Here is a 23,864-nt window from a genome sequence, read left to right on the forward strand (position 1 = left end):
AAAAGATGTTCAGATTTGTTAAACACTTTTTTCGGTAACTACATGATTCCATATGTGTTATTTCATAGTTTTAATGTCTTCACAATTATTCTACAATGTAGAAAATAGTAAAAATAAAGAAAAACCCTTGAATGAGTAGGTGTGTCCAAACTTTAGACTGATACTGTATATTTCATCAGCGTTCTTATATCTTCTAGATATAGGACAGACACTTCAAAACCTTGTTCCTTATGATTTATTTTCTGACTGTCTTTTTAGCCATTTATCAGTGTGTTATTCAATGTGTTTCTATGTGCTATAGTAGTAAAGGCCAAATTCAATATTTGATCAAATATGTGTTATACCTGAAGGGGTCCTAAGATTCCAAATCAAATAGCTAAATTATCCATAGTATGACCATCTTTAAACAATTCCATATTTCAGCTTAGAACCCCCCATCCATAAAGTCATAAGAGAAATTATCCCATTTTAATTTTGATAGATAAACATGTTGAAAATATATTTGAAATTTTGCTAACTTGCCTTGAACTAGTCATCTATCTATACAATGATTATTTTTTCTCATCTTGATAAATCTTTGATAAAGTTCAGTTCGATAGGGAGCAGTGTTATGGAGGGTTTAATTTTGAAGTTCCTTCCTCTTTTTGCTGCCTTCCCTGGTCCTCTGTATCCTATAGGTCTTCTTAGCCTGCGCTCTCTCTTTCTCCAAAACCTCAGTGTCATCCAGGATCTTCAGGCTTGGGATCTGACTGATCACATACTGCCTGTGTGGCCAGAGGAGGAACATGTTGGTGGGCGAGACACAAAAAGCATAAAGCACATCATTTCATACTGTAGTAATGACATAACATATTGATGAGGAACAGTACGTCTGGTATATAGCAGGGGTCGGCAACAGGCGGCCCGCGTTCCAAAACTTACCCGCAAGTGTTTTTTGTGTGTAGATTGATGCAAAAAAAACAACAACAATTTAATCAATTTTCGAACAAGGCTGTTACGTAACAAAATGGAAAAAGTCAATGGGTCTGAATACTTTCCGAAATGCACTGCATATCACACAATTTTAACTCTAACTTATTTTGAGTTATAGAATCATGTCATATTCCTATGACCTGTAAGGTTACACAACACATCCTTCTCATTTGAATCTAAAAAGACACCTGATCAAAAAGGTGCAGCTTTAGTGTATCAGCTGTGTTCACTCAAGCTCACCTGTAGTCTATGTACTGGTCTAGACTCCCTCCATTGAAGTAGCTGGGTGCTGATTCGTTGTTCATCATGCTGAGAATCCTAAAGGAAGTAAAAACATCCAGAGGTCAGACAACAACACTTAAATGCCTAGTCACCTTACCCCTTTAGATATCTACCTCTATCACTCCAGTATCCCTGCACATTGTAAATATGGTATTGGACCTGACCCTGTATATATCTTATTTACTTTCTTGTGTTGTTCTTATCTTATTTGTATTTCTTGTTTGTTCTACCTTGTGTTGTTTTTAGGATTACATTGATATGTATTTCTGCATTGTACTTGTGCATGTGACATTAAAACTTGAAACTTGAAAATGGTCTTTGGGTTATGGTCTCATGCTTTTTTTATGTTGTAATAACATGTCTGTTCAATGCTCCACAATGTTGCACCCTACTGAACGCAGTTTGGAACGAAACCAACAAAGGTGTTGACTTCAACAGAAACTGTCACCCAGGCAAAAACACACAGGCACACACTGCCCCAATGGCTTCAGTAAAAGCCAGTCTTACTTGATGTTGGGGAACTTGCTTCGGATCTCCTCAACAAAGGTGGGCAGGTTGCCGATCTTGTTCTTGTTGATCCACACGGTGGTGACACTAGGCATGTAGGGGAACTTGACGTGGGACGAGTAGCTGTTGCAGTCCAGGATCAGAGTGCTGAGCTTCTCCAGTTCACCCAGGAGAGCTGGGCTCCGTTGGCAGCTGAATGAAGGACAAACATTGCCAGGTAGACTGTGTGTTAATAGTATAGTACACATGCATAGCATGTCTCTGATTGGTGCGTGAAAGAGAGAGATGGAATTCAGATGTGTGTGTATGTAATGTGTGTGTATTTGCCTCTGTCTCTACAGGGCTCAGAGCAGAAGGATACTCCTCCAGCAGGTTGTAGCTGAGGTCCAACACTTCCAGGGTGTCTCGCTGGGCTAGTATGACTTCGTAGGGGATCTCTAGCAATCCCTGGTAGGCAAAGGAGAGACTCCGAAGCCCCAGCACCGGGCCTGGCTGACCGGGTTGGCCAGGCTGGCCTGGTGCAGCAGGAGGCCCCGCTGTCTCCATGGCCAAGAGGCCGAACTACAGCCTTCAACACTTCACTTCTCGATGCCAACTAGCCAGATTACCAGGGGATTCAGATACATGGCGCCATAACTCCCAATATCCACCCTCAAATCAAAACGACAAGGGCATCATGGTTTAGTTATTGAGAGTACTAATTTCCAAAATCTCTTTTCCAGGAGTTAAACATAAACAAGCAGCCAAAATGCTAATCGCTCACCCAAACATCTGCTGAATTGTACATATAATTGACAGACTAGGTAGTTAATTCAGCTGATGTCCCAGGGAAACCTGGGTTCAAATACTATTTGCAATCTTTTACATACTTTGAGTGTTTGCTTCAGCCTGCCTGGGTTGCTATGCGGGTGGGGTTTGCAACAGGGAAACTCAATGAAGCACAGCTAAAGTATTTGAAATTATTTCAAATAGTATTTGGTCCCAGATCTGAATCAGTCACTGATCGGAGGGATTGCATGGAAACCAGCAGCTGCAGTAGACCTTCAGGACCAAAATTGAATATGTATAACCATTTTTCACCTTTGAGATGTGTTGTGTACATCTTTAATTTTGGAATGTTGACATGAGTTCATTACAGCACTGTTACACTGGTCAAAAGACTACACTAACAAGCATTTTCTGGCTTGAGAGTACGGCATAATACAGTAGTTTACCGTCAGCGAGGTGGTTCGGTTATCATTCAGTTCACCCTTCTTTATTTGTAGAATACAGTAGATCAACAGCAGTGCCTGTTGTCATGTGCTACTATAAAGACAATTCACCATTAGATCAGGGCTAGGGTATTGGAGTCCAGGAGGCTATGAATGAATGACCCACTCTGTTAGAAAACCAGACGAAATGCCTGTGCATGTAATTCCCTCAGTGAAATGTTTTTCTCCAAGCAGATTAGCCTTCTCATAGTTCTACAAACATCTTTAAATCTTGCCATTTGAAAAAATGATATGAAAAAGCTAAGGTTGTATGGTCGGCAACTCTTAAAAAACAATCTGGATCGCTCACGAATGACACCACGGGTGCAGCAAAGCTGTCTCTCAGACTTGTCAGGGATACATAGGAACATTCATAGAAGCAGGTCAGTTCAAATAGGCAAACATGATTTCACAAACAATACATACAGCACATGAACAGATCTATATACAGGTAATCATTCCATTTGATCCAACTCACCACGATGTGTGGTTTTCAGGCAGCTCTACCGGCCGAGATGCAGTCTGCTCACTGCACATAAAAGGCACTCATTCATGGCTCAGCTCTGGATCACAAGATCCGGATAATCACATTGGCCGTTAACCCCTTCCTGTCCACGGGTTCTCCCAAAGGACAAGACCCGGCATAACAAGTGCCGTAACAATATGTTAAGTTTCAGATAGAAATGTAATGAATAGAGCTGACATGATTCCTTATTCCACGTGTCAGAGAGGCATGTTCATTCTACATAATACATTTGTCTCTGAATGTTCCACAATGTACTGGCCCAGTTATTCCCAAACAAAAATCCTTTATAGTTATTCTTCTAGTCAAGGGAAACCGTGACGAGATCCTAAGGCCCATTGTCGTGCCTTTCATCCACCGCCATCGCCTCATGTTTCAGCATGATAATGCACAGTTCCATGTCACAAGGATCAGTACATAATTCCTGGAAGCTGAAAATGTCCCAGTTGTTCCATGGCCTGCATACTCACCAGACATGTTATGTGTACAATAGCGTGTTCCAGTCATGTGTACAACAGCGTGTTCCAGTTCCCGTCAATATCCAGCAACTTCGCACAGCCATTGAAGAGGAGTGGAAAAACATTCCACAGGCCACAATCAACAGCCTGATCAACTCTATGCAAAGGAGATGTGTTGCGCTGCATGTTTCAAATGGTGGTCACACCAGATACTGACTGGTTTTCTGATCCACGCCCCTACCTTTTTTGCATATCTATATCTATATATCTATATGCATATCTATATTCCTAGTCATGTGAAATCCATAGATTAGGGCCTAATGATTTTATTTAAATTTACTGATTTCTTTATATGAACTGTAACTCAGTAAAATCTTTGAAATTGTTGCATGTTGCGTTTATTTTTGCTTCGGTGTAGTTTAGAATACTAATAGATACTGCACATTTCCCCTGAAATAAACAATATAACACTAAACAGTAATATTACTGGCTAAAATAACACAGCAAATGTAACGGTAACATTATCTATATACATGTTACTAAAGGTAAACTCAGCAATATAATGCAGATGCAGAAAGTAAACAGCATAGTGGGTTAATTTCCTCAACCACTAAGAGATTTGAAGGGTGAGGCTCAACTTCTCAGCTGTTTTAGTCCCCTGGTAACCATGCTGTGAACAGCAGGGATGTTGATTATCTCATAGAACAAAACGTATAAGATCTCCAAAGCCTGTATTAACCTCAGACCTTATTTTCTGTGTTTTTCTCCATTCTTTCTCCATACATTTTCCCCAAAGGAATGACTGAACGACCCAGGCTCATTTCCGGGTTTAGTACTATTGCTATTCTATTAGCTGTCTCCTCCTCGGCCGGTGAAACGGCCTCTCGCTCTGAAGTACCTTGCTCCTTGGCTCTTATTTGGTTGCCAACTCAGCCGTCAATCGGTAAGTCTCCGCTCTCTACTGTATATCTACTGGATTTGTTTTGTTGTGGTCTCTGGGTTCCTGCTTGGGCTAGATTAATTGGTGTTGATTTCCGGCTTATTACTTAGTTATGTCAACCGTGGTGGTTTGCTAGTTAGCTGGCTAGGCTAGCATGCATACTAAAATAACTAACTTTATCTGGCTGGCTGGCTGGCTGGCTTGCTGGCTAAGATAACTGCATATACAGCGCCTTCGGAAAGTATTCAGACCCCTTGACTTTTTCCACATTTTGTTACGTTACAGCCTTATTCTAAAATGGATTAAATACAAATAAATCCTCAGCAATCTGCACACAATACTCCATAGTGAAAACTGGTTTTAATAAATGTTTGCAAATGTATTAAAAATGTAAAATGTATTATCACATTTACATAAGTATTCAGACCCTCGAAATTGAGCTCAGGTGTATCTTGTTTCCACTGATCACCTTTGAGATATTTTTACAACTTGATTGGAGTCCACCTGTGGTAGATTCAATTGATTGAACATGATTTGGAAAGGCATACACCTGTCTATATAAGGTCCCACAGTTGACAGTGCATGTCAGAGCAAAAACCAAGCCATGAGGTCAAAATAATTGACCGTAGTGCTCCGAGACAGGATTGTGTCTGGGGAAGGGTATTAAAAAAATTCTGCAGCATTGAAGGTCCCCAAGAACACAGTGGCCTCCATCATTCTTTAATGGAAGAAGTTTGGAACCACCAAGACTCTTCCTAGAGCTGTCCGCCCGGCCAAACTGAGCAATCAGGGAAGAACGGCCTTGGTCAGGGAGGTGACCAAGAACCCGATGCTCAATCTGACAGTGCTTCAGAGATCCTCTGTGGAGATGGGAGAACCTTCCAGAAGGACAACCATCTCTGCAGCCCTCCACCAATCAGGTCTTTATGGTAGAGTGGCCAGACGGAAGCCACTCCTCAGTAAAAGGCACATGACAGCCCACTTGGAGTTTGCCAAAAGGCACCTAAAGATTCTCTGATCTGAACCAAAATTCAACTATTTGGCCTGAATGCCAAGCGTCTGGAGGAAATCTGGCACCATCCCATAGTGCATAGTGGTGGCATGATGGAGAGTAGTCAGGATCGAGGCAAAGATGAACAGAGCAAAGTACAGAGAGATCCTTGATGAAAACCTGCTCCAGAGTGCTCAGGACCTCAGACTGGGGCGATGCTTCCCCTTTCAACAGGACAATGACCCTAAGCACCTTCATGACATTGCCCTGTTGGGTGAGGAATTGTGCAATTGAAATGTTTAAATATGAAACTATTTGTGAAAAGATGAAATGTAATTTTAGCCTCCTAAATAAGATAATTGTTTCATAGTATAACTTAGGCCCAGTCCACTTCAATCAGTGTAGATGAAGAGGAGGACATTGGTTAAATAATGATTTTTTTAGCCTTGAGACGGTTGAGACATAGATTGTGTGTGTACAGTTCATAGGGTGAATGGGCAAGAATATGTGTGCCTTTGAACGGGGTATGGTAGTAGGTGACAGGCGTATCGGTTTGGGTGTGTTAAGAACTGCAACGCTGCTGGGTTTTTCACGCTCTACAGTTTCCTGTGTATATCAAGAATGGTCCACTACCCAAAGGACATCCAGCCAACTTCACACAACTGTGGGAAGCATTGGCGTCAACATGTGTCAGCATCCCTGTGGAATGCTTTCAACAATTTGTGGACTCCAGGACATATTCGGAGGTGTAACTCAATATTAGGAAGGTGCTCCTAATGTTTTGTACACTTTGTGTTCTAAACCATTTCCCATTGCCAGAGGTACAAGGCAAGGATGTCCTCTCAGCAGCTTGTTCTTTGCGTTATCACTGGAATCCCTGGCTCAGGCAGTCTGTCAGTCCACACATGTTCCTATCACTGCTCACAACTCTGACCGCTATATCTCCCTTTATGCGGATGATGTTTTATTATATGTTGGAGACGCTCCTCGTTCTCTACCTGTCCTTCTCAATATCGTTAAAAACTTCAGTTCAATCTCAGGTTGCAAAATGAATTGGGCCAAATCTTCACTACTACCGCTTTATAAAGATATGAGAAATAGCTCCCTGTCCCCTGACATCCCAATAGTAAGCCATTTCAAATATCTAGGTATTGACATCCATCCATCCTTACAGATCACCAACACTACCAATTTTAATAGTGTTTATAAACAAGTAGAATCAGACCTACAAAGATGATCTCAATGCACAAATTAAATTAATATACTTCCTCGGATAAACTTTTACAGCTCTATGATTCCACTTTCACCGCCGCTGGGATATTGGAAGAAACTGCACACTTTGATTTCCAAATTTATATGGAGGGGAAATGTCTACTTAACAAAGACAGAAGTGTTCTGGAGGTCAAAACCTCTCCAATCTTAAATTATATTTCTGGACCTTTATTTTGTGCCCACTATGTGTGTGGTTAAACCCCAATGTCTCAGTGACCTGGCGCCCCCTCTGCGATAATTTAGCAAAACTGTACAGGCTCCAAGATCTGGTATATTCAAACATCTCTATCAAAAAAAGCCAAACTTACCTTTGGCCCTATCATCATGCAAATGCATGCAATATGGTGTTCAATGGGGAACCATTGCAAATATATTATTAATCATCACCATTCACCCCCATATACCATTGTTTAATAATTACAGTCTCCTCATGGGTGGCCAGCCAATATCTTTTCCAGTTTGGAGTGAGAGAGGAATTCATACTCTCTCTGACATTGTGGACAGTTGTAGCCTACCTGCATTCTGAAAGGGGTTCACCTAGGGGTCATGATAGGGGCTGTACCAAATGTTTGATGTATTATAATAATTGATTATGCTTATGTTGTATTAATAGACGGGGAGGGGTCCTTACATTTATAGGGTCCTAGACTACAGATGAACAATATATATACATTATGAGGCTTAATATTGTTCCACAGCACTTTTCTAGTCTCTCTGCCTATTATGAAGAAACTGTCTGAGAAATGTGTGACTGAAGACAGAACTCTGCAGGGGAGTGTAAGAGATGTCAGACATTCCACTATAAATCAACTTGGACATTTACTGCTAAGCTTTTAGATAGGTATATAAACAAGAGTTTTGGTGTTGGTTTTGGTCTCCTAAGTAGAATATAATGACGTAGGAAGTGACATCACTTGGGCTGGACTTTGGGTTTAATAAAATAACTTGGGACCTTTTCTTTGATGCAGAACTTACTCGGAAACATGCGTTATGTTCCTGTTGTCAACTTCTGTCTGCAATTGCATTAATAAAGGTTTTTGAATGATTTAATTAAAGATATTGTCATAATGCTAATTTCACCAATGAGCCAATGATTGACAAGGAACAAGGAAACGGACCCCAACAATTCCATGACTTGAAAAAGCAATAATATCGGCCTGGTTCTTCATTTTTCTTTTATTTGCAGCTTCGTTCTGCTCTGCGTGCTTATGGAGTACACTGGGATTCTAATCATCTCATCCTATCCACAAAATAATTACCTCCAGGGTAAGTAAGGGCATAGTCTCCAAATTATAAATATTTCTACAAACCAACATATGACCAATCTATTAAAAATGGAATGAAGATGTACCAGCAGTAGATATTAACTGAAGTACTGTCTGGTCCAATATTACATTCTCATCAAGAAATGTAATTACCAAATGACCCACGACAATTTTGCCCATATGAGTTCTCCGACTCAAAAACATTTTTTTCCCAGATGAACATAAACTCAACCTCTGTCTGTATGCTCTGCCCCCAGGGTACTCCTGGCGCATGTATTCATATGGTCTAAGATTGCCCAGAGGTTTTCTCCTTTTGGCAATCTGTGGCTTCATCATTATCAGGCATTTTGCCTAAACCCATTGCATGTCTGCCCAAAGTGCTGCTGCTTAATTATGACCCTTCACTGAACGTAACATACAGGCAGAGGAGGATTTTTCCTACAGGCCTAACAGCAGCCAAGAGAATGGTTCCTAAACTAACCATCAATCGCTAGCCTGCATGGTGCAAAATCATAGAATATTAACCTTTGGGTCTTTCTATAAACTAGGATACCAGTGAGGATTTTCTATACTGGACAACTTGTTACAGCAGTTGATAAGTCTTTGATAATAATCTGCCTATTTGTTTTATGTCATTACATTAAGATATAAGGGGGATCATAGCTATATTCAATAAAAAATGCATGGGTTGATTTAAAACCTGTAACATACCACCCTGCATGACACTGCTGGCTTAATTCTGAAGATAAGCAGGGTTGGTCCTGGTCAGTCCCTGCATGGGAGATCAGATTCAGCTGGAAGTGATGTTGGAGGGCCAGTAGAAGGCACCCTTTCCTCTGGTCTAAAAAAATATCCCAATGCCCTAGGGCAGTGATTGGGGACATTGGCCTGTGTAGGGTGCTGTCTTTCAGATGGGATGTTAAACGGGTGGCCTGAGTCTCTGTGGTCACTAAAGATCCCATGGCACATATTGTAAGAGTAGGGGTGTTAATCCCGGTGTCCTGGCTAAAGTCCCAATCTGGCCTTCATACCATCATGGCCACCTAACCATCCCCAGTTTACAATTGGCTCATTCATCCTGTAACTATTCCCCAGCTCATTGCTGTAAATGAGAACGTGTTCTCAGTCAATTTACCTGCTAAAATAAGGGAAAAAATACAACCCTTTATCATGGTTGGTGTCTTGATGGATTTGTCAAATTGTGTGACATAAAACATTACTTTTCTGTCCTTGCATTTATGGCAGTGTACGTTGTCGTTATATCATATTAAGCATTAATCAGTTACATTAGACATTAAACTTAAACCCTGTAAGAACCCTGGATCTAGCTGTCCTACAGTTCTTTTGTATAGAGATCTCAGAAATGCAGTGTAACTAAGTAACATTTTGTGTATCCTTAAGTTACATGGTGAAAATAGTTTTCATTGGCACACAAATCCAAACTAATGTATGCGATTGCTAAATCAAATGCTTCTAACCGTTCTAATCGTTAGATTTAACAGAGATCGCATCAAGGTAATGAGTTTATGTTTTCATATGTTTTTGTGCCTAGGATTGGACACGCTAGTCTACTGTGCGATATTGTGTAGGATAGACTAATCGCACAACACCCAACGTTATTCCTATTAATTATTCTGGATATAAATGACAACATATTACACAGCCTGCTGGGCTTATTCACAATATCATCTGGTAATGAAATAACATGACAAATATTTTGGTTTTGCCATGTTACACCTGCAATTTTAAACAATACAAGAGGCTTGTGTAACAGTACTCTTCTGGTGCGTTGTGTACAATCATCGACACGGACTCCAATTTGTAGCACCAGTCATGGAGATTTATTCTGATAGAAACAGCACAAAATTGCACGTCATGCAATCCACGGCTCACCATCCAACTCATCACTCACGCATGGTGATTTGGTGCTTGTTCACTGGGGCAATGTACAGTAGTTACCAAAATAATACAAGAAGTACAATACACAATATAGTATGTTTAACAATGTACCTGATAGAAACAGCACAAAATTGCACTTCATGCAATGCACGGCTCACCATCAAACTCTGCACTCATGCACTGTACAGCATATACAACCCCCGTCCCCGTTATTTACAGAAATACCTATATATGGACTACAACTCTTAGCAGTATAAAATCGTTACTTTATATGTACTTAAGTAAGCAGGTCCTGTGGGTGGGAAGGGGAGAGGGTGGGGGAATAAATGTATATTTGGGTAATGTTTGTTGGTTAGTGTTTTTTTTTTTTTGTCTTGTCAACTAAAACATTCCTTGTGTTTGCAATACTTTCTACAAAACCTCCCAGTTTCTTTCTAGCACCTGAGAGAGATGCTGAGATCAGTCTGGTGAAGGTTGAGGACATTCCAAACAAGAAGGACCTTGAAGGAAACCTCCGCCTGCTGCAGCGGATCCTGGATGTGTGTAACGTACAGTACGGAAGAAATGGTTCTTTGCTAACGTGAGATCAAATCAAAGCTGCATTTATATAGAACATTTCAGACATGAATGCAACGCAATGCGCTTCACAGGGAAAAACATAAATAAATAAATGAATAAAAAAACTGAAACATAAGAGGATTAAAAAAAAACTAAAGAATAACAATAAAAACGGAATGAATGAAAAAGTACCTTAAGGGAAAAAAAAGCTAAAAAGATGTGTTTTAAGATCTCTGTTAAATATGTACACAGTTTCAGCCCCCCTCGTGTTCTCTGGCAGGCTATTCCAAAGGCTGGGGCCATAGTAACTAAAGGCTGCCTCTTCATGCTTCTTGGTCCTAGGCTTTGGGATAGTTAAAAGGCAAGTGCCAGAGGACCTATGTGGGACGTAACTCAAAAGCATGTCTTATGCATTGGGGTGCACAATCGTGGATTGATTTTTTTTTTTAACTATAGAAGAAACTTAAAACTAATTCTAAAACTCACAGGCAGCCAGTGCAGAGACCTTAAAACCGATGTATTGTGTGCTCTCCGTCTGGTCTTGGTCAACACCTGTGGTGCAGCATTCTGTTTGTTTTGCAGTTGACCAAAGGCTTTCTTGGGTAGACCAGACAGGAGAGCATTACAGTAGTCAAGCCTGCTTGTAGTAAAAGCATGGAGGAGTCTCTCTGTATCAGCCTGAGATAGAAACGGCCGCACCTTGGCAATGTTCCTCAGACGGTAAAAAGCTATGTTGGTCTCATTCCCAATGTGTGATTTGAAATTGAGTTCAGAATCTAAAATGACACCTAGGCTTTTTACCTGGTGTTTTATCTTTATTGCCCGTGAATTAAAATGTGCAGCCAGATTCTCTCTCTGTGCTTTGGCTCCAATAAAAAGTACCTTGTCTTAATTTAGCTGGAGGAAGTTGTGAGCCATCCAAGTATTTAAATCACTAACTAATACAGTCTAATAATTTATGTGGAGCTAAAATCATCTGGTGACATGGAAATGTAAAGTTGTGAATCTTCTGCATAGCAATACAAATCAATGATGTGCTTTCTGACAACGCTGCCAAGTATATAAACCGGACCCAAAATCGAACCTTGTGGAAAGGCACATGTGATGGCTATTTTCTCTGAGTTATGTTCAACAAGGGTGATGACAAACTCTTAACCGGTTAAATAGGTCCTAAACCAATTTAGAACTGGACTGGAGAGGCCAACACACCTCTCCAGTCTGTCCAGAAGGACATCACGGTCAATAGGGTCGAATGCAGCACTTAAATCCAAGAGTACAAGGAAAGAGAGCTGTTTGGAATCTGTTGGCTCCAAGATCATTTACCACTTTAACTAAGGCTGTCTCTGTGCTGTGGCGGGCACGAAAACCAGATTGGATTTTTTTTAAACTTAAAAGATTATTTTGCTGTTTGAAAACCAATTTCTCCAGAATTTTGCTGAAGAATGTAAGGTTGGAAATTGGCCGATGTGACAAGAAGAAACCTGGGTAATGGGAGACGATTTGACCCAAGTAGTGCTTTAACATACACTTTTTCCTGTGATATAAAGAAAACAACCTTTATTATACATTTATGACATTTTGTCTGCAATCTATGGGTTCGTAAACTTCTCTGTAATACAATTTTCTAAAGCACATATTCTTCTCTCTTATATCAAGCCACAAACGCAGTGGTGTTAAACACGAGGTGAGACGAGGCTACTGACCACAAGCTGCTCATCTCAGCTCTAGGTTAGGAGCAGACCCTCACCATCAGTCCACTGAATCCAATCTGTGTCGTTCAGTACTGGAGCTTTACGCCTATGCAATAGGCGGAACTACACATTTTAACTAGAATGGATATTTGTTTTATTACTCTGTTCCCCTGACAAAAGTCATGAAAAATGATGGTGTCGACTGAGTCATGCGCACTAGCAATACACTCACACACAAATAGAAAACGCAGCCCTGCCACTTGGACACCACTCTGTGAGCCTGTACACACAGCAATGATGATCGCTCTGTGGCTTCTGTATTCACTGGCTCTGATGGGTGAGTTCTCAAGGTGGTTCAATTAGCCATTTTCCGCATGATGAGTAACCTTGCTTGAGACCTGTAGACATACGTTAGCTCCCAGAGCTAATGCCTTGCACAGTCGTGAGTTGCACAGTCTACACTTGGTTGATGAGAGGAAGTTAACCTGTCCTGTTTGCCATTATTATGGTACCAGCATAATGTCTAATATGGGACCTCATCTCCTTAGCAGGTGGCGTCTCAAGTATGAGCAATTGTTCCTATCATCGTCTTCTAGATCACCTGGGTCTGTCACAGAAAAGTGAGAGTTTATCAAATGTGCGGCCGGTGTGGAACTGGACAACACCTACGCCGGTTATGGTGGACACTTATCTATATGGTATTTTGGATGTGGTAAGTATTTTTAGCTCCCTGTAGCTTACAGATTCAGATCTAACTTTCAATACTGTCTGTTGTTTGATATTCCTTGTGTATTGACCCCTGACTGATACATTCATGCATCCTTTGTCCTGTATGTTAATAAACATCTAAAGTCCCCTGTTTAGGGGACCTGCATGGTTCTGGTACCAGTTCAGACCGACATTTTTGCCTATATATCGATCTGTGGACAATGTAGATCAAAATGGCTTGCATTGAGCGGGAGCCCTGGATCTATATATTTTTTTGCCTGTGTGAAGTAGGATGTGAAATCTGAAACCACTTGAAGCTGGGATGTCCCTCCTACCATTTCATTCGCTCTTCCAACTGTCCATCAACTCCTAGCCGAACCTCGTGTCACAGCCACTGACAAAGCACATGCCTGCAATCCTTACATCTTAGCGCAGCAGAAGAGAGTGGTTTCATCACTGTAGCACTTTTGGAGATCAATTTATAGTCATTCATTTAAAACAATTCCTAGATTTTAAACAAAAAACACTTTCTGTTGGTCATGGACAATATATTTGAGAAGAAAGGCGAGTTCCTAACAAGTTCAGGAAGCCAAGCTAGAGCTCTGTGAGACATTGACAGCGATCGGGGCAAACGTTTTGATCAAGAGACCTTTAGAAAATATGCACATTTTCTCTAATACTAAAACATACAAATATGTATGGAAGGTGAAATCTTATAGTTAGCTCTTTTATAATTTTATTACACTATATTTAGTAAGCATGTCATTTTGAGCCTTATTCATACAGTTTTGTTGAATAGGAAATACATCATATAAAATATTTCAAATTTGTATCATATTTGTACTGTATACTTGAGCTTGTGTCCTCAAAAGTGACTACACCTCAGCAATATATAACTATTTTTACCAGAAAGGTGAGATTGTAACCTTTCTTTGAGTATGCAGCATTACGATTTATTGTTTATAGCCCTCCCATAAATAATTACTTTTGGGGATTACATGGATTACATTTTTGATTACATTTAGTTACATTTAACTGGTTGTCCTGTATGTTAAAGTGACTAGTACTAAACTGATTTCAGCACTTTGTAATACAGTGCACTGAATGATATCTGTGTAATTAAATGCACAATATGTACTGCACTACCACACACTCCAGTGTTGTCTCTGTGACATCCTTTCATTTCTGATTGTTTGCAGAATGAGAAGTCCCAAACCTTCACCTCCCATGTGATGATCTCAATGGTAAGTACAGTTAATCATAGTTAGTTATCATTTAGATTGACTGGGGCGGCAGGTCGCCTAGTGGTTAGAGCGTTGGACTAGTAACCGAAAGGTTGCAAGATTAAATCACTGAGCTGACAAGGTAAAAATCTGTCGTTCTGCCCCTGAACAAGGCAGTTAACCCACTGTTCCTAGGCCGTCATTGAAAATAAGAATTTGTTCTTAACTGACTTGCCTAGTAAAATAAAAAAAATAAGATGTGGTTGGGGCAGGTAGGTTAATTCCACGGGACCATCATTTAGCTGAGACTCACTTTAAAATGTATGCCAAACAAAAATGTATGATTGCAAAGTAGCGGACAACTATCAAACCGATTGAAAGTATAAGGGAGATATCTGCGAACAAATGCCATGGCATCAAGGCTCCTTTTCTTTTTAAACAGGTGTTTGAGTCGTGTGGTTGCAATATTAACAGTCTCTTGTCTCTGCTCTATCTTGGCATGCATCATTCAAGAATCAAGGCTATATTTCAATTGTTTGCAGTGCAATGGACATACAATGCAAAATGTCTCAGTAAAGACTGTATGGGTTGGCAATACACAGTATAGAAAACAGGCTGGCCCGCAACGTAGACCTACAAGCGTGGACACAAATTTGCACACAAAAAAAGGAGGATTTCAGAAAAAATTTATAAATAGCACCTAAATAGCAGCCAAAGACAGTATATACTGTAGCTATTTATAGTACACTGTATAATGAAACAATTTCTAGTAAGCTAGTGTTTTGAGGGTGGACTGACTATTATTTGGCATTAATAGACTGGTTTTTACAAACAACAACTTTTTATCCAAAGCACGAGGACGGCTCATGTAATGCAGGTTCAGTTAGCCTATACAGGACAGCTACCAAATCCATTGGTAGCTGATTGTCAAATAAATTTTCGATACAAAAGAATAACAATCTGCAATGTTTGAATTTCCAACTTTAATTACTCAAAAAGTAAGCCCATTATTGCCATCAGCCAGCGGTCTAAAAATGCAGCATTGTGACACCGTGTATAGCTTCTTGAAATGTTAGGCTTAACCTGAGAAAATTACAACCAAATAGACCTACCAATAAACATTCATCCATTAGCTAAAGCAAAGCCCTGGCACCATAGAAAGCCTATCATCAATTAGATAGACATGTAGCTGCATAGTCATGTTGCAACTTCAGCCCCATGGACAGCGGTCTACTTTGAGTGTCTGTCTGGATGACACATTCGATTATTATTATTTATTTTTTGGGGGGGATTGCACAAGGACTACTTTTAACATAGAGTTGAATGGTTTATTTAACTTTGCGGTCATTTGTTTTTGTTTGGCATAGATTTTAAAGCGAAAAATATGAGCCTCAGCGTAATTCCTTTACCATGGAATTGCCCAGTGACTATAGATTATATTGATATAACGTCAATCCATCTCTAAAAGGCTGTGAATGTCTTCATCTCATTTGACCTCTCATATTTGATATTGAATACTCAACCTGCCTAATCAGAAATAAGAACCATTCATCATCAATATGAATGTCATTGGTTCCTCATGACTCAATTACACTCTTGACCAATAACAACCATCCATTCACTGCAGTGTTATATCATGTTTTAATAAAAACATTGACTGCGGTTTTATTCACCCATGAGCCTCTTCGCTCCCATGTCTTTTTACAGGGCTGGGAGAATGAACTGATATCGTGGGAACCCAATGACTGGTGTGGGATTGAGAGCGTAGCAGTTCCCAGAGACATGCTGTGGATACCAGACGTTATGATCTTAGAGGAGTGAGTATCATTCATCATAGGGATGTTGAAATGATTGATATCATTTGCGCATGCTTAAAACGCCATGATGTAAAAAGTAATGGAAGTGTAGAGTACTCTAGTGAATGTCAATGTCGATAATGGTGCATGCTTGACAAGAGGTTCAATAACACATCCAAAACATCCTTAACAATGGGCATTAGCATTGGGTGTGAGAACCACATTTCTCTGTCTGTGTTTAGCACACTGTTTCAGGGACAACATATACTGTAGATTACAGGTACTTTTATGAAAAGGCTGTTTTCACTCATAGTAATTAGTACGGATGTGTTTCCTACTGCAATCTGCTCTCTTCATAAGCCTCTTAAAAACAGCAAATATGTCTCATTGACTGGGAGAGCGCAGCTGAGTAAACTCATTTCAGTCCATACATATCTGGAGTGTCCTATGACTACATCAAGTCGCTATCAGACAATACTTGTAAAAATGTCAATTGTTAAACCCTTACTGTGTACCTATGTTTGTCCTGTGTAACTGTGGTCCTTTCTTTGTTTGTTGAAATCCATAATTTTTCATTAAACTCTAATCGTAGGCTGAGATTCAATTGCACTGTGTCATCATCTTAGAGAAACAGAAACGAGAAAGATGATTGTATTTGATGAGTTATATTAAAAAGTATGGATTTCAGCAAACAAAGCAAGGACCACAGTATCGACTAATAGCAACTCAATATAGCCGGTGGTACACTCCACCGCAACTCAACTCCATAGAGATGTATACTGCATATGGACAGAGTTGAGTTTACTCAGCTAGGGAGAGTGATGCCTTGTTTGCTTTTAATGAAAAACACAATGGGCCTGACCTGCAGTCTGATATCTAATGCCAAGTGAAGTTAAACTAAATCTGTTGCTCCATGATGTAATGTTAGCCAAGAAATCATGATTTATTGACAGTATGTCTCTTTAAAATAAGTCAACTCTTACTGTAGCTGAATACTGATACACTGTTGTCTGCACCCTCAGCATTTCTGATACAGGCAGTATCACATTGAGCCCCTACACAGAGGTGGCCCACTCTGGCATGGCCTATGTGACAGAAAGCCGCCGGTTGACCACCACCTGCAAGATGAATCTTTTTAAGTTCCCCTTTGACACCCAGAACTGCAGCATTACCTTTATTTCCTTTATGCTTAAAGGTATACACACACACACACACACACACACACACACACACACACACAGGAGGTATAATAGATTTTCTTTCATCTTTTTACTGATAGGTATAAAGTTGGGGCCCTTCTCCAACAGCATTATCATGAGCCAATTTTCCGAGAAGGTCATGGTTACATTGGGGGAATGGGACTTCCTGGGCATTAGGTTGTCCATGGAAAAGCTAATCTACGACAACAACATTGTTTGGGACAAGCTGGTCTACAAGGTATGCAAATCAGAGAGAGCAAGAATTTGAATAGGAATGTGTTCTCTCATGGTATTTGATCATTCTCAAAAAACAATGTTAAGTCCAGTAAGTTACTATTTTCCTCACAGATCAGCATACGAAGAAGACCCCTTTTATATGTGATCAACCTCCTACTACCACTCTTATTTTTCCTCATCCTGGACTTGGCCTCCTTTTTCATTGATGAGGCCAAGGGGGAAAAGCTGGGCTACAAAGTGACCATACTCTTGTCCATCTCTGTCTTACTGCTGATTCTCAATGACATCCTGCCTTCCACAGCAGATGACCTGCCACTCATAGGTAATAATATTAACTACCAATCATACCATGTCAAATCTCAATCCATATCTACCTCTCCAAATCAAATCAAAGTGTATTTGTCACGTGCGCCGAATACAACAGGTGTAGACCTTACAGGGAAATGCTTACTTACAGGCTCTAACCAACAGCGCAAAAAAGGTATTAGGTGAACAATAGGTAAGTAAAGCAATAAAAACAACAGTAAAAAGACAGTGAAAAATAACAGTAGCAAGGCTATATACAGTAGCGAGGCTATAACAGTAGCGAGGCTACATACAGACACCGGTTAGTCGGGCTGACTGAGGTAGTATGTACATGCTGACTGAGGTAGTATGTACACGCCTTCCCTGTAGCTCAGTTGGTAGAGCATGGTGTTTGCAACACCAGGGTTGTGGGTTCGATTCCCACGGGGGGCCAGCACAGGAAAAAAAAAATGTATGAAATTAAATGTATGCATTCACTACTGTAAGTCGCTCTGGATAAGAGCGTCTGCTAAATGACAAAAAAAAAAAAATGTAAAAAATGTAGATATGGTTAAAGTGACTATGCATATATGATAAACAGAGAGTAGCAGTAGCGTAAAAGAGGGTTTGGCGGGTGGTGGGTGGCGGGACACAATGCAGATAGCCTGGTTAGCCAATGTGCAGGGACACTGGTTGGTTGGGCCAATTGAGGTAGTATGTACATGAATGTATAGTTAAATTGACTATGCATATATGATAAACAGAGAGTAGCAGCAGCGTAAAAGAGGGGTGGGGGGGCACACAATGCAAATAGTCCGGGTAGTCATTTGATTACCTGTTATGGCTTGGGGGTAAAAACTGTTGAGAAGCCATTTTGTCCTAGACTTGGCCCTCCGGTACCGCTTGCCATGCGTTAGTAGAGAGAACAGTCTATGACTGGGGTGGCTGGGGTCTTTGACATTTTTTAGGGTCTTCCTCTGACACCGCCTGGTGTAGGTCCAGGATGGCAGGAAGCGTAGCCCCAGTGATGTACTGGGCCGTATGCACTACCCTCTGTAGTGCCTTGCGGTCGGAGGCCGAGCAATTGCTGTACCAGGCAGTGATGCAACCAGTCAAGTGCTCTTGATGTTGCAGCTGTATAACCTTTTGAGGATCTGAGGACCAATGCCAAATCTTTTTAGTTTCCTGAGGGTGAATAGGCTTTGTCGTACCCTATTCACGACTGTCTTGGTGTGTTTGGACCGTTCTAGTTTGTTGGTGATGTGAACACCAAGGAACTTGAAGCTCTCAACCAGCTCCGTCGATGAGAATGGGGGCGTGCTTGGTCCTCCTTTTCCTGTAGTCCACAATCATCTCCTTAGTCTTGGTTACGTTGAGGGATAGGTTGTTATTCTGGCACAACCTGGCCAGGTCTCTGACCTCCTCCCTATAGGCTCCCTATAGGCTGTTGACCTGTTTTAAGGTCTTACTCACGTCGGCTATGGAGAGCTTGATCACACAGTCGTCCGGAACAGCTGATGCTCTCATGCATGCCTCAGTGTTGCTTGCCTCGAAGTGAGCATAGAAGTGATTTAGCTCGTCTGGTAGGCTCATGTCACTGGGCAGCTCGCGGCTGTCCTTCCCTTTGCAGTTTGTAATACTTTGCAAGCCCTGCCACATAAGACGAGCGTTGGAGCCGGTGTAGTACGATTCAATCTTAGCCCTGTATTGACGCTTTGCCTGTTTTATGGTTCATCGGAAGGCATAGCAGGACTTCTTATAAGCTTCCAGGTTAGAGTCCCACACCTTGAAAGCAGCAGCTCTACCCTTTAGCTCAGTGCGAATGTTGCCTGTAATCCATGGCTTCTGGTTGGGGTATGTCCGTACAGTCACTGTGGGGACAACGTCCTTGATGCACTTATTGATAAAGCCAGTGACTAATGTGGTGTACTCCTCAATGCCATCGGAAGAATCCCGGAACATGTTCCAGTCTGTGATAGCACCACAGTGGACTGTGACAAATAGATGCTAGCTAAGCTAAAACTGTTTTGCAAGGCTAATGTTTTCTAATTAACTTTTTGATTATGGCTAAGCTGTTAGCACTTCATGTTATTTTGTACCGTAAATGGTCAAGTCTGGTCATCTGGGGCCACAGTTGACATTTTGTGGATAAAAAGAACATGTCAAGCAGTTACGTGATTATAGGAACACATCTCTATCAGTTTATGATAACACAAGCCCACAGTAAACCTGCACTTTTGTTATTAAGGATAGGAAATGTACAATGTGAAGTCTTCATCTCCTCTTCACATCATTTGTCCTCCATCTCCAGCTCTTTACTGCATCGTAATCTTTGCCCTCACGGGGCTCAGTCTCCTGGAGACCATGCTGGTGAGCTTCCTGATTGATATGGACAGCAGGGTTGATCACGACGTCCAGACCTCTTCTAAGACCTGTGAGGAGACTCCGGAAGAGACCGACTGTCAAAGAGGTGAAATCTCTCATTCTTTTGTCATCCTCATAAGAGTGTTCATTCTTGGGTAAACGCCACATTGATTCTAGGAGGGGAGGAAGGGGATTGTTCATGATGCTCAAGATCTTTCCTTATGTTTCTAATACTTGCTACAAAACCTCCCATTTTCTTCCTAGAGTCTCAGAGAGATGCTGAGATCAGCCTGGTGAAGGTTGAGGACATTCCAAACAAGGACCTTAATGGAGACTGGCTGAGCAACCCCCGCCTACTGCAGCGGATCCTAGAGGTGCGGAACATACGGCAGAAATGTTTTTTTGCTAGCGTGAGATGTGACAAAAAAAAGCCTGGGTACTGGGAGAGAGTGGGCCGACAAATTGACCAGGCTTACTTTTGCCTTTATCTCATCACCACCATTGGTTTTCTGGTATTCACTTATCATCAGTGGCTTCATTAGTTTTGCACTTTATAAGGTGTGTGTAGATCATGTCTTGGCGCTCTAGGCCCCTTGTGTTTGTCTGCTATTTGCCTATATTCTAGAATATATATTTAGCTATACTCACATGCCTTGTGTTTGACCTTACATTTTTAAGTTACTTGACCCGTGCGATCTTCTTCTTCTTTCAAATTGGTTGTACATGGTGTCTGTATCTGTAGAGTTGTCCTTCATGATATTACTTTGTGGTTGAGTTTACGGATGGTAAATAAACTGCTAGTTTGCTTTGCTCGTGTGTTTACTGTCCTTCATAACAAAATAAATCCCCCAAAACCAAAGTAGTGCTTAACATACACTTTTTCCCATGATATAAAGAAAACAACCTTTATTCTACATTTAGGACATTTTGTCTGCAATCTATCGGTTAGTAAACCTATCTGTAATACAATTTTTTAAAGCACATTCTTCTGTTCATGAATATTAATAAATATTCAGAACACTATAAAACAATTTAATGTTCCTTTTATCCTTTCGTAAAATACACATTTTCTTTAAAGATTTGATAGAATATGTATTTTTACATGCTTTATAATAGATGCAACATTATTATAATGTGTGTGTGTGTGTCTCGGTGTGTAAGCATTTGTTTGAGTTCAAACCACAAACTCATCAGTGGTGTTAAAGGGTGTATATGAAACAAGGGGTCATGGAGAAGGAAACCCTTCACTAGGCACCATAGTATTGTTTTTCAGTTTATTTATAAACATATTATCGCTAAAAAAGTAACAATATTAATTTTAAACAAACGGTTTGTGAAGTACTTTTGAAAGTTCTGGATGTTTGGCGTTCTGAAACAATGGAATTTGACGTCAGTAGGGGAAACAGTCAAGCAACTGCAGCATACAAGCTCTGGAGCAATGTGTTAAGGAGAGAGCCTTCTATCAGTGGAGATCAAAGGTGAGACAGATGTCATTTTTTATAATTTACCATAACGTGTACACTGAGTGTACAAAACATTAGGAACACCTGCTCTTTCCCATGACAGACTGACCAGGCGAAAGCTATGATCCCTTATTGATGTCAATCCCCTTCAATCAGTGTTGATGAAGGGGAGAAGACAGTTTAAAAAATGATTTTTAAGTCTTGAGACAATTAAGACATGGATTGTGTATGTGTGCCATTAAGAGGGTGAATGGGCAAGATAAAAGACTTAAGTGCCTTTAAAACAGGTTATGGTAGTAGGTGCCAGGCACACCGGTTTGAGTGTGTCAAGAACTGCAACGCTGCTGGGTTTTTCACACTCAACAGTTTCCTGTATGTTCCAAGAATGGTCCACCACTTAAAGGTTATTCAGCCAACTTGACACTACTGTGGGAAGCATTGGAGTCAACATGGGCCAGTATTCCTGTGGAACGCTTTCGACACCTTGTAGAATCCATGATCCGACAAATTGAGGCAGTTCTGGGGGCAAAAGGGGGTGCAACTCAATATTAGGAAGGTGCTCCGAATGTGTACACTCAGCGTATATTTAAGCAATAATGCACAAGGGGGTGTGTTATATGGCCAATATACCACGGCTAAGGGCTGTTCTTAGACGCAATGCCTTATTGCTATTATAAACTGGTTACTAATGTAATTAGAGCAGTAACAAGAAATGTTTTGTCATACCCATGGTATACGGTCTGATATACCACAGCTGTCAGCCAATCAGCATTCAGGGCCCGAACCACCCAGTGTATATTTAAATCTGTACAGTATATGGAAACACTAAAACAATAGAGTGGGATATCCCCTGGAAGAGTGTGTAGAAGGCTTTAATACTGAGAGGTACGCAATTTACAGATTTTGTTTTGTGTTCGCTGCTGGCATCTGAACTGATCCTGAAACTTGATAACAAAAATAAGCCCTACCCTGAGAACATGTTGGGGTTACTACGCTTCATACACAACCTCCATGAGCACTAGTAAGACAAATGTTTTTCCAAGTACTAAAAGTTGTCCCTCTCTTACCATTGAAGGAGGCCTAGTGTTTCTTTCTCCATCTGCAGTGCTGAGAATACAGGTGTTGACCTGATGATGACCGTCCCTGATCTCTTCCAGACTGGTCTCAGACTAGAGATAACATGGTACTCAAATTAGTATAATATTTTAGGATTGGTATGGTTACATAAGATATAAGGTTATTTAAGGCAAAAAAAGACAGGAGTGCGATTGGTCAGGGTGGATGGGTAAGTGTATAACGCGAATGTCTAGTAAGCCAAAGGTTGCATATTCAAATCTCATCACGGACAACTTTAGCGTTTTTGCAACTTTGCAACTACTTAGCATGTTAGCTAACCCTTCCCCTAACCTTGACCGTTTTAGCTAACCCTTCCCCTAACCTTAATGCTTTGACCTAACTCCTAACCTTAACCCCTAGTGCTAGCTAATGTTAGCCACAACAAATTGGAATTCATAACATATACACTACCAGTCAAAAGTTTTAGAACACCTACTCATTCAAGGGTTTTTCTTGATGTTTACTATTTTCTACATTGTAGATTAGCACATATTGAATCATGTAGTAACCAACAAAGTGTTAAACAAATCAAAATATATTTTATATTTGAGATTCTTCAAATAGCCACCCTTTGCCTTGATGAGAGCTTTGCACACTCTTGGCATTCTCTCAACCAGCTTAATGAGGTAGTCACCTGGAATGCATTTCAATTAACGGGTGTGCCTTGTTAAAAGTTAATTTGTGGAGTTTGAGCCAATCAGTTGTGTTGTGACAAGGTAGGGGGAGATACAGAATATATCTCTATTAAGTAAAAGACCAAGTCCATATTATGGCAAGAACAGCTCAAATAAACAAATAGAAACAACAGTCCATCATTACTTTAAGAAATAAAGGTCAGTCAATACAGAACATTTCAAGAACTTTG

General features: G+C 40.6%; 2 protein-coding genes across 4 annotated transcripts; one reads left to right on the plus strand and one right to left on the minus strand.

Annotated features, from left to right (window-relative positions):
* Window positions 1–217: 217 nt before the first annotated feature.
* On the minus strand, window positions 218–3,573 carry LOC106577738 (U2 small nuclear ribonucleoprotein A'). 3 transcript variants are annotated; one of them, XM_014156061.2, is made up of 5 exons: window positions 3,490–3,573; window positions 2,123–2,412; window positions 1,762–1,941; window positions 1,213–1,290; window positions 218–764 (listed from the first exon to the last, which is right to left on the minus strand). In XM_014156061.2, exons 2-5 carry the CDS (start codon window positions 2,305–2,307, stop codon window positions 620–622), a joined length of 588 nt encoding a protein of 195 aa, XP_014011536.1. In that variant the 5' UTR covers window positions 2,308–2,412; window positions 3,490–3,573; the 3' UTR covers window positions 218–619. The 3 variants fall into 3 exon arrangements, with proteins under 3 accessions (XP_014011536.1, XP_014011535.1, XP_014011537.1); XM_014156060.2 differs by having other exon boundaries at window positions 1,762–1,944; XM_014156062.2 differs by lacking the exon at window positions 2,123–2,412 and having other exon boundaries at window positions 1,762–1,953; window positions 3,490–3,549.
* Window positions 3,574–12,905: 9,332 nt separating this feature from the next.
* Window positions 12,906–23,056, plus strand: LOC106577707 (5-hydroxytryptamine receptor 3A-like). Its single transcript, XM_045700581.1, has 10 exons — window positions 12,906–12,945; window positions 13,205–13,320; window positions 14,516–14,560; window positions 16,247–16,356; window positions 17,358–17,530; window positions 17,615–17,772; window positions 17,883–18,093; window positions 20,368–20,526; window positions 20,685–20,808; window positions 23,041–23,056. Exons 1-10 carry the CDS (start codon window positions 12,906–12,908, stop codon window positions 23,054–23,056), a joined length of 1,152 nt encoding a protein of 383 aa, XP_045556537.1.
* The last annotated feature ends 808 nt before the right edge of the window (window positions 23,057–23,864 follow it).

This window comes from Salmo salar, chromosome ssa18, assembly GCF_905237065.1.
Source record: "Salmo salar chromosome ssa18, Ssal_v3.1, whole genome shotgun sequence".
In the NCBI taxonomy this organism is placed as follows: domain Eukaryota; kingdom Metazoa; phylum Chordata; class Actinopteri; order Salmoniformes; family Salmonidae; genus Salmo; species Salmo salar.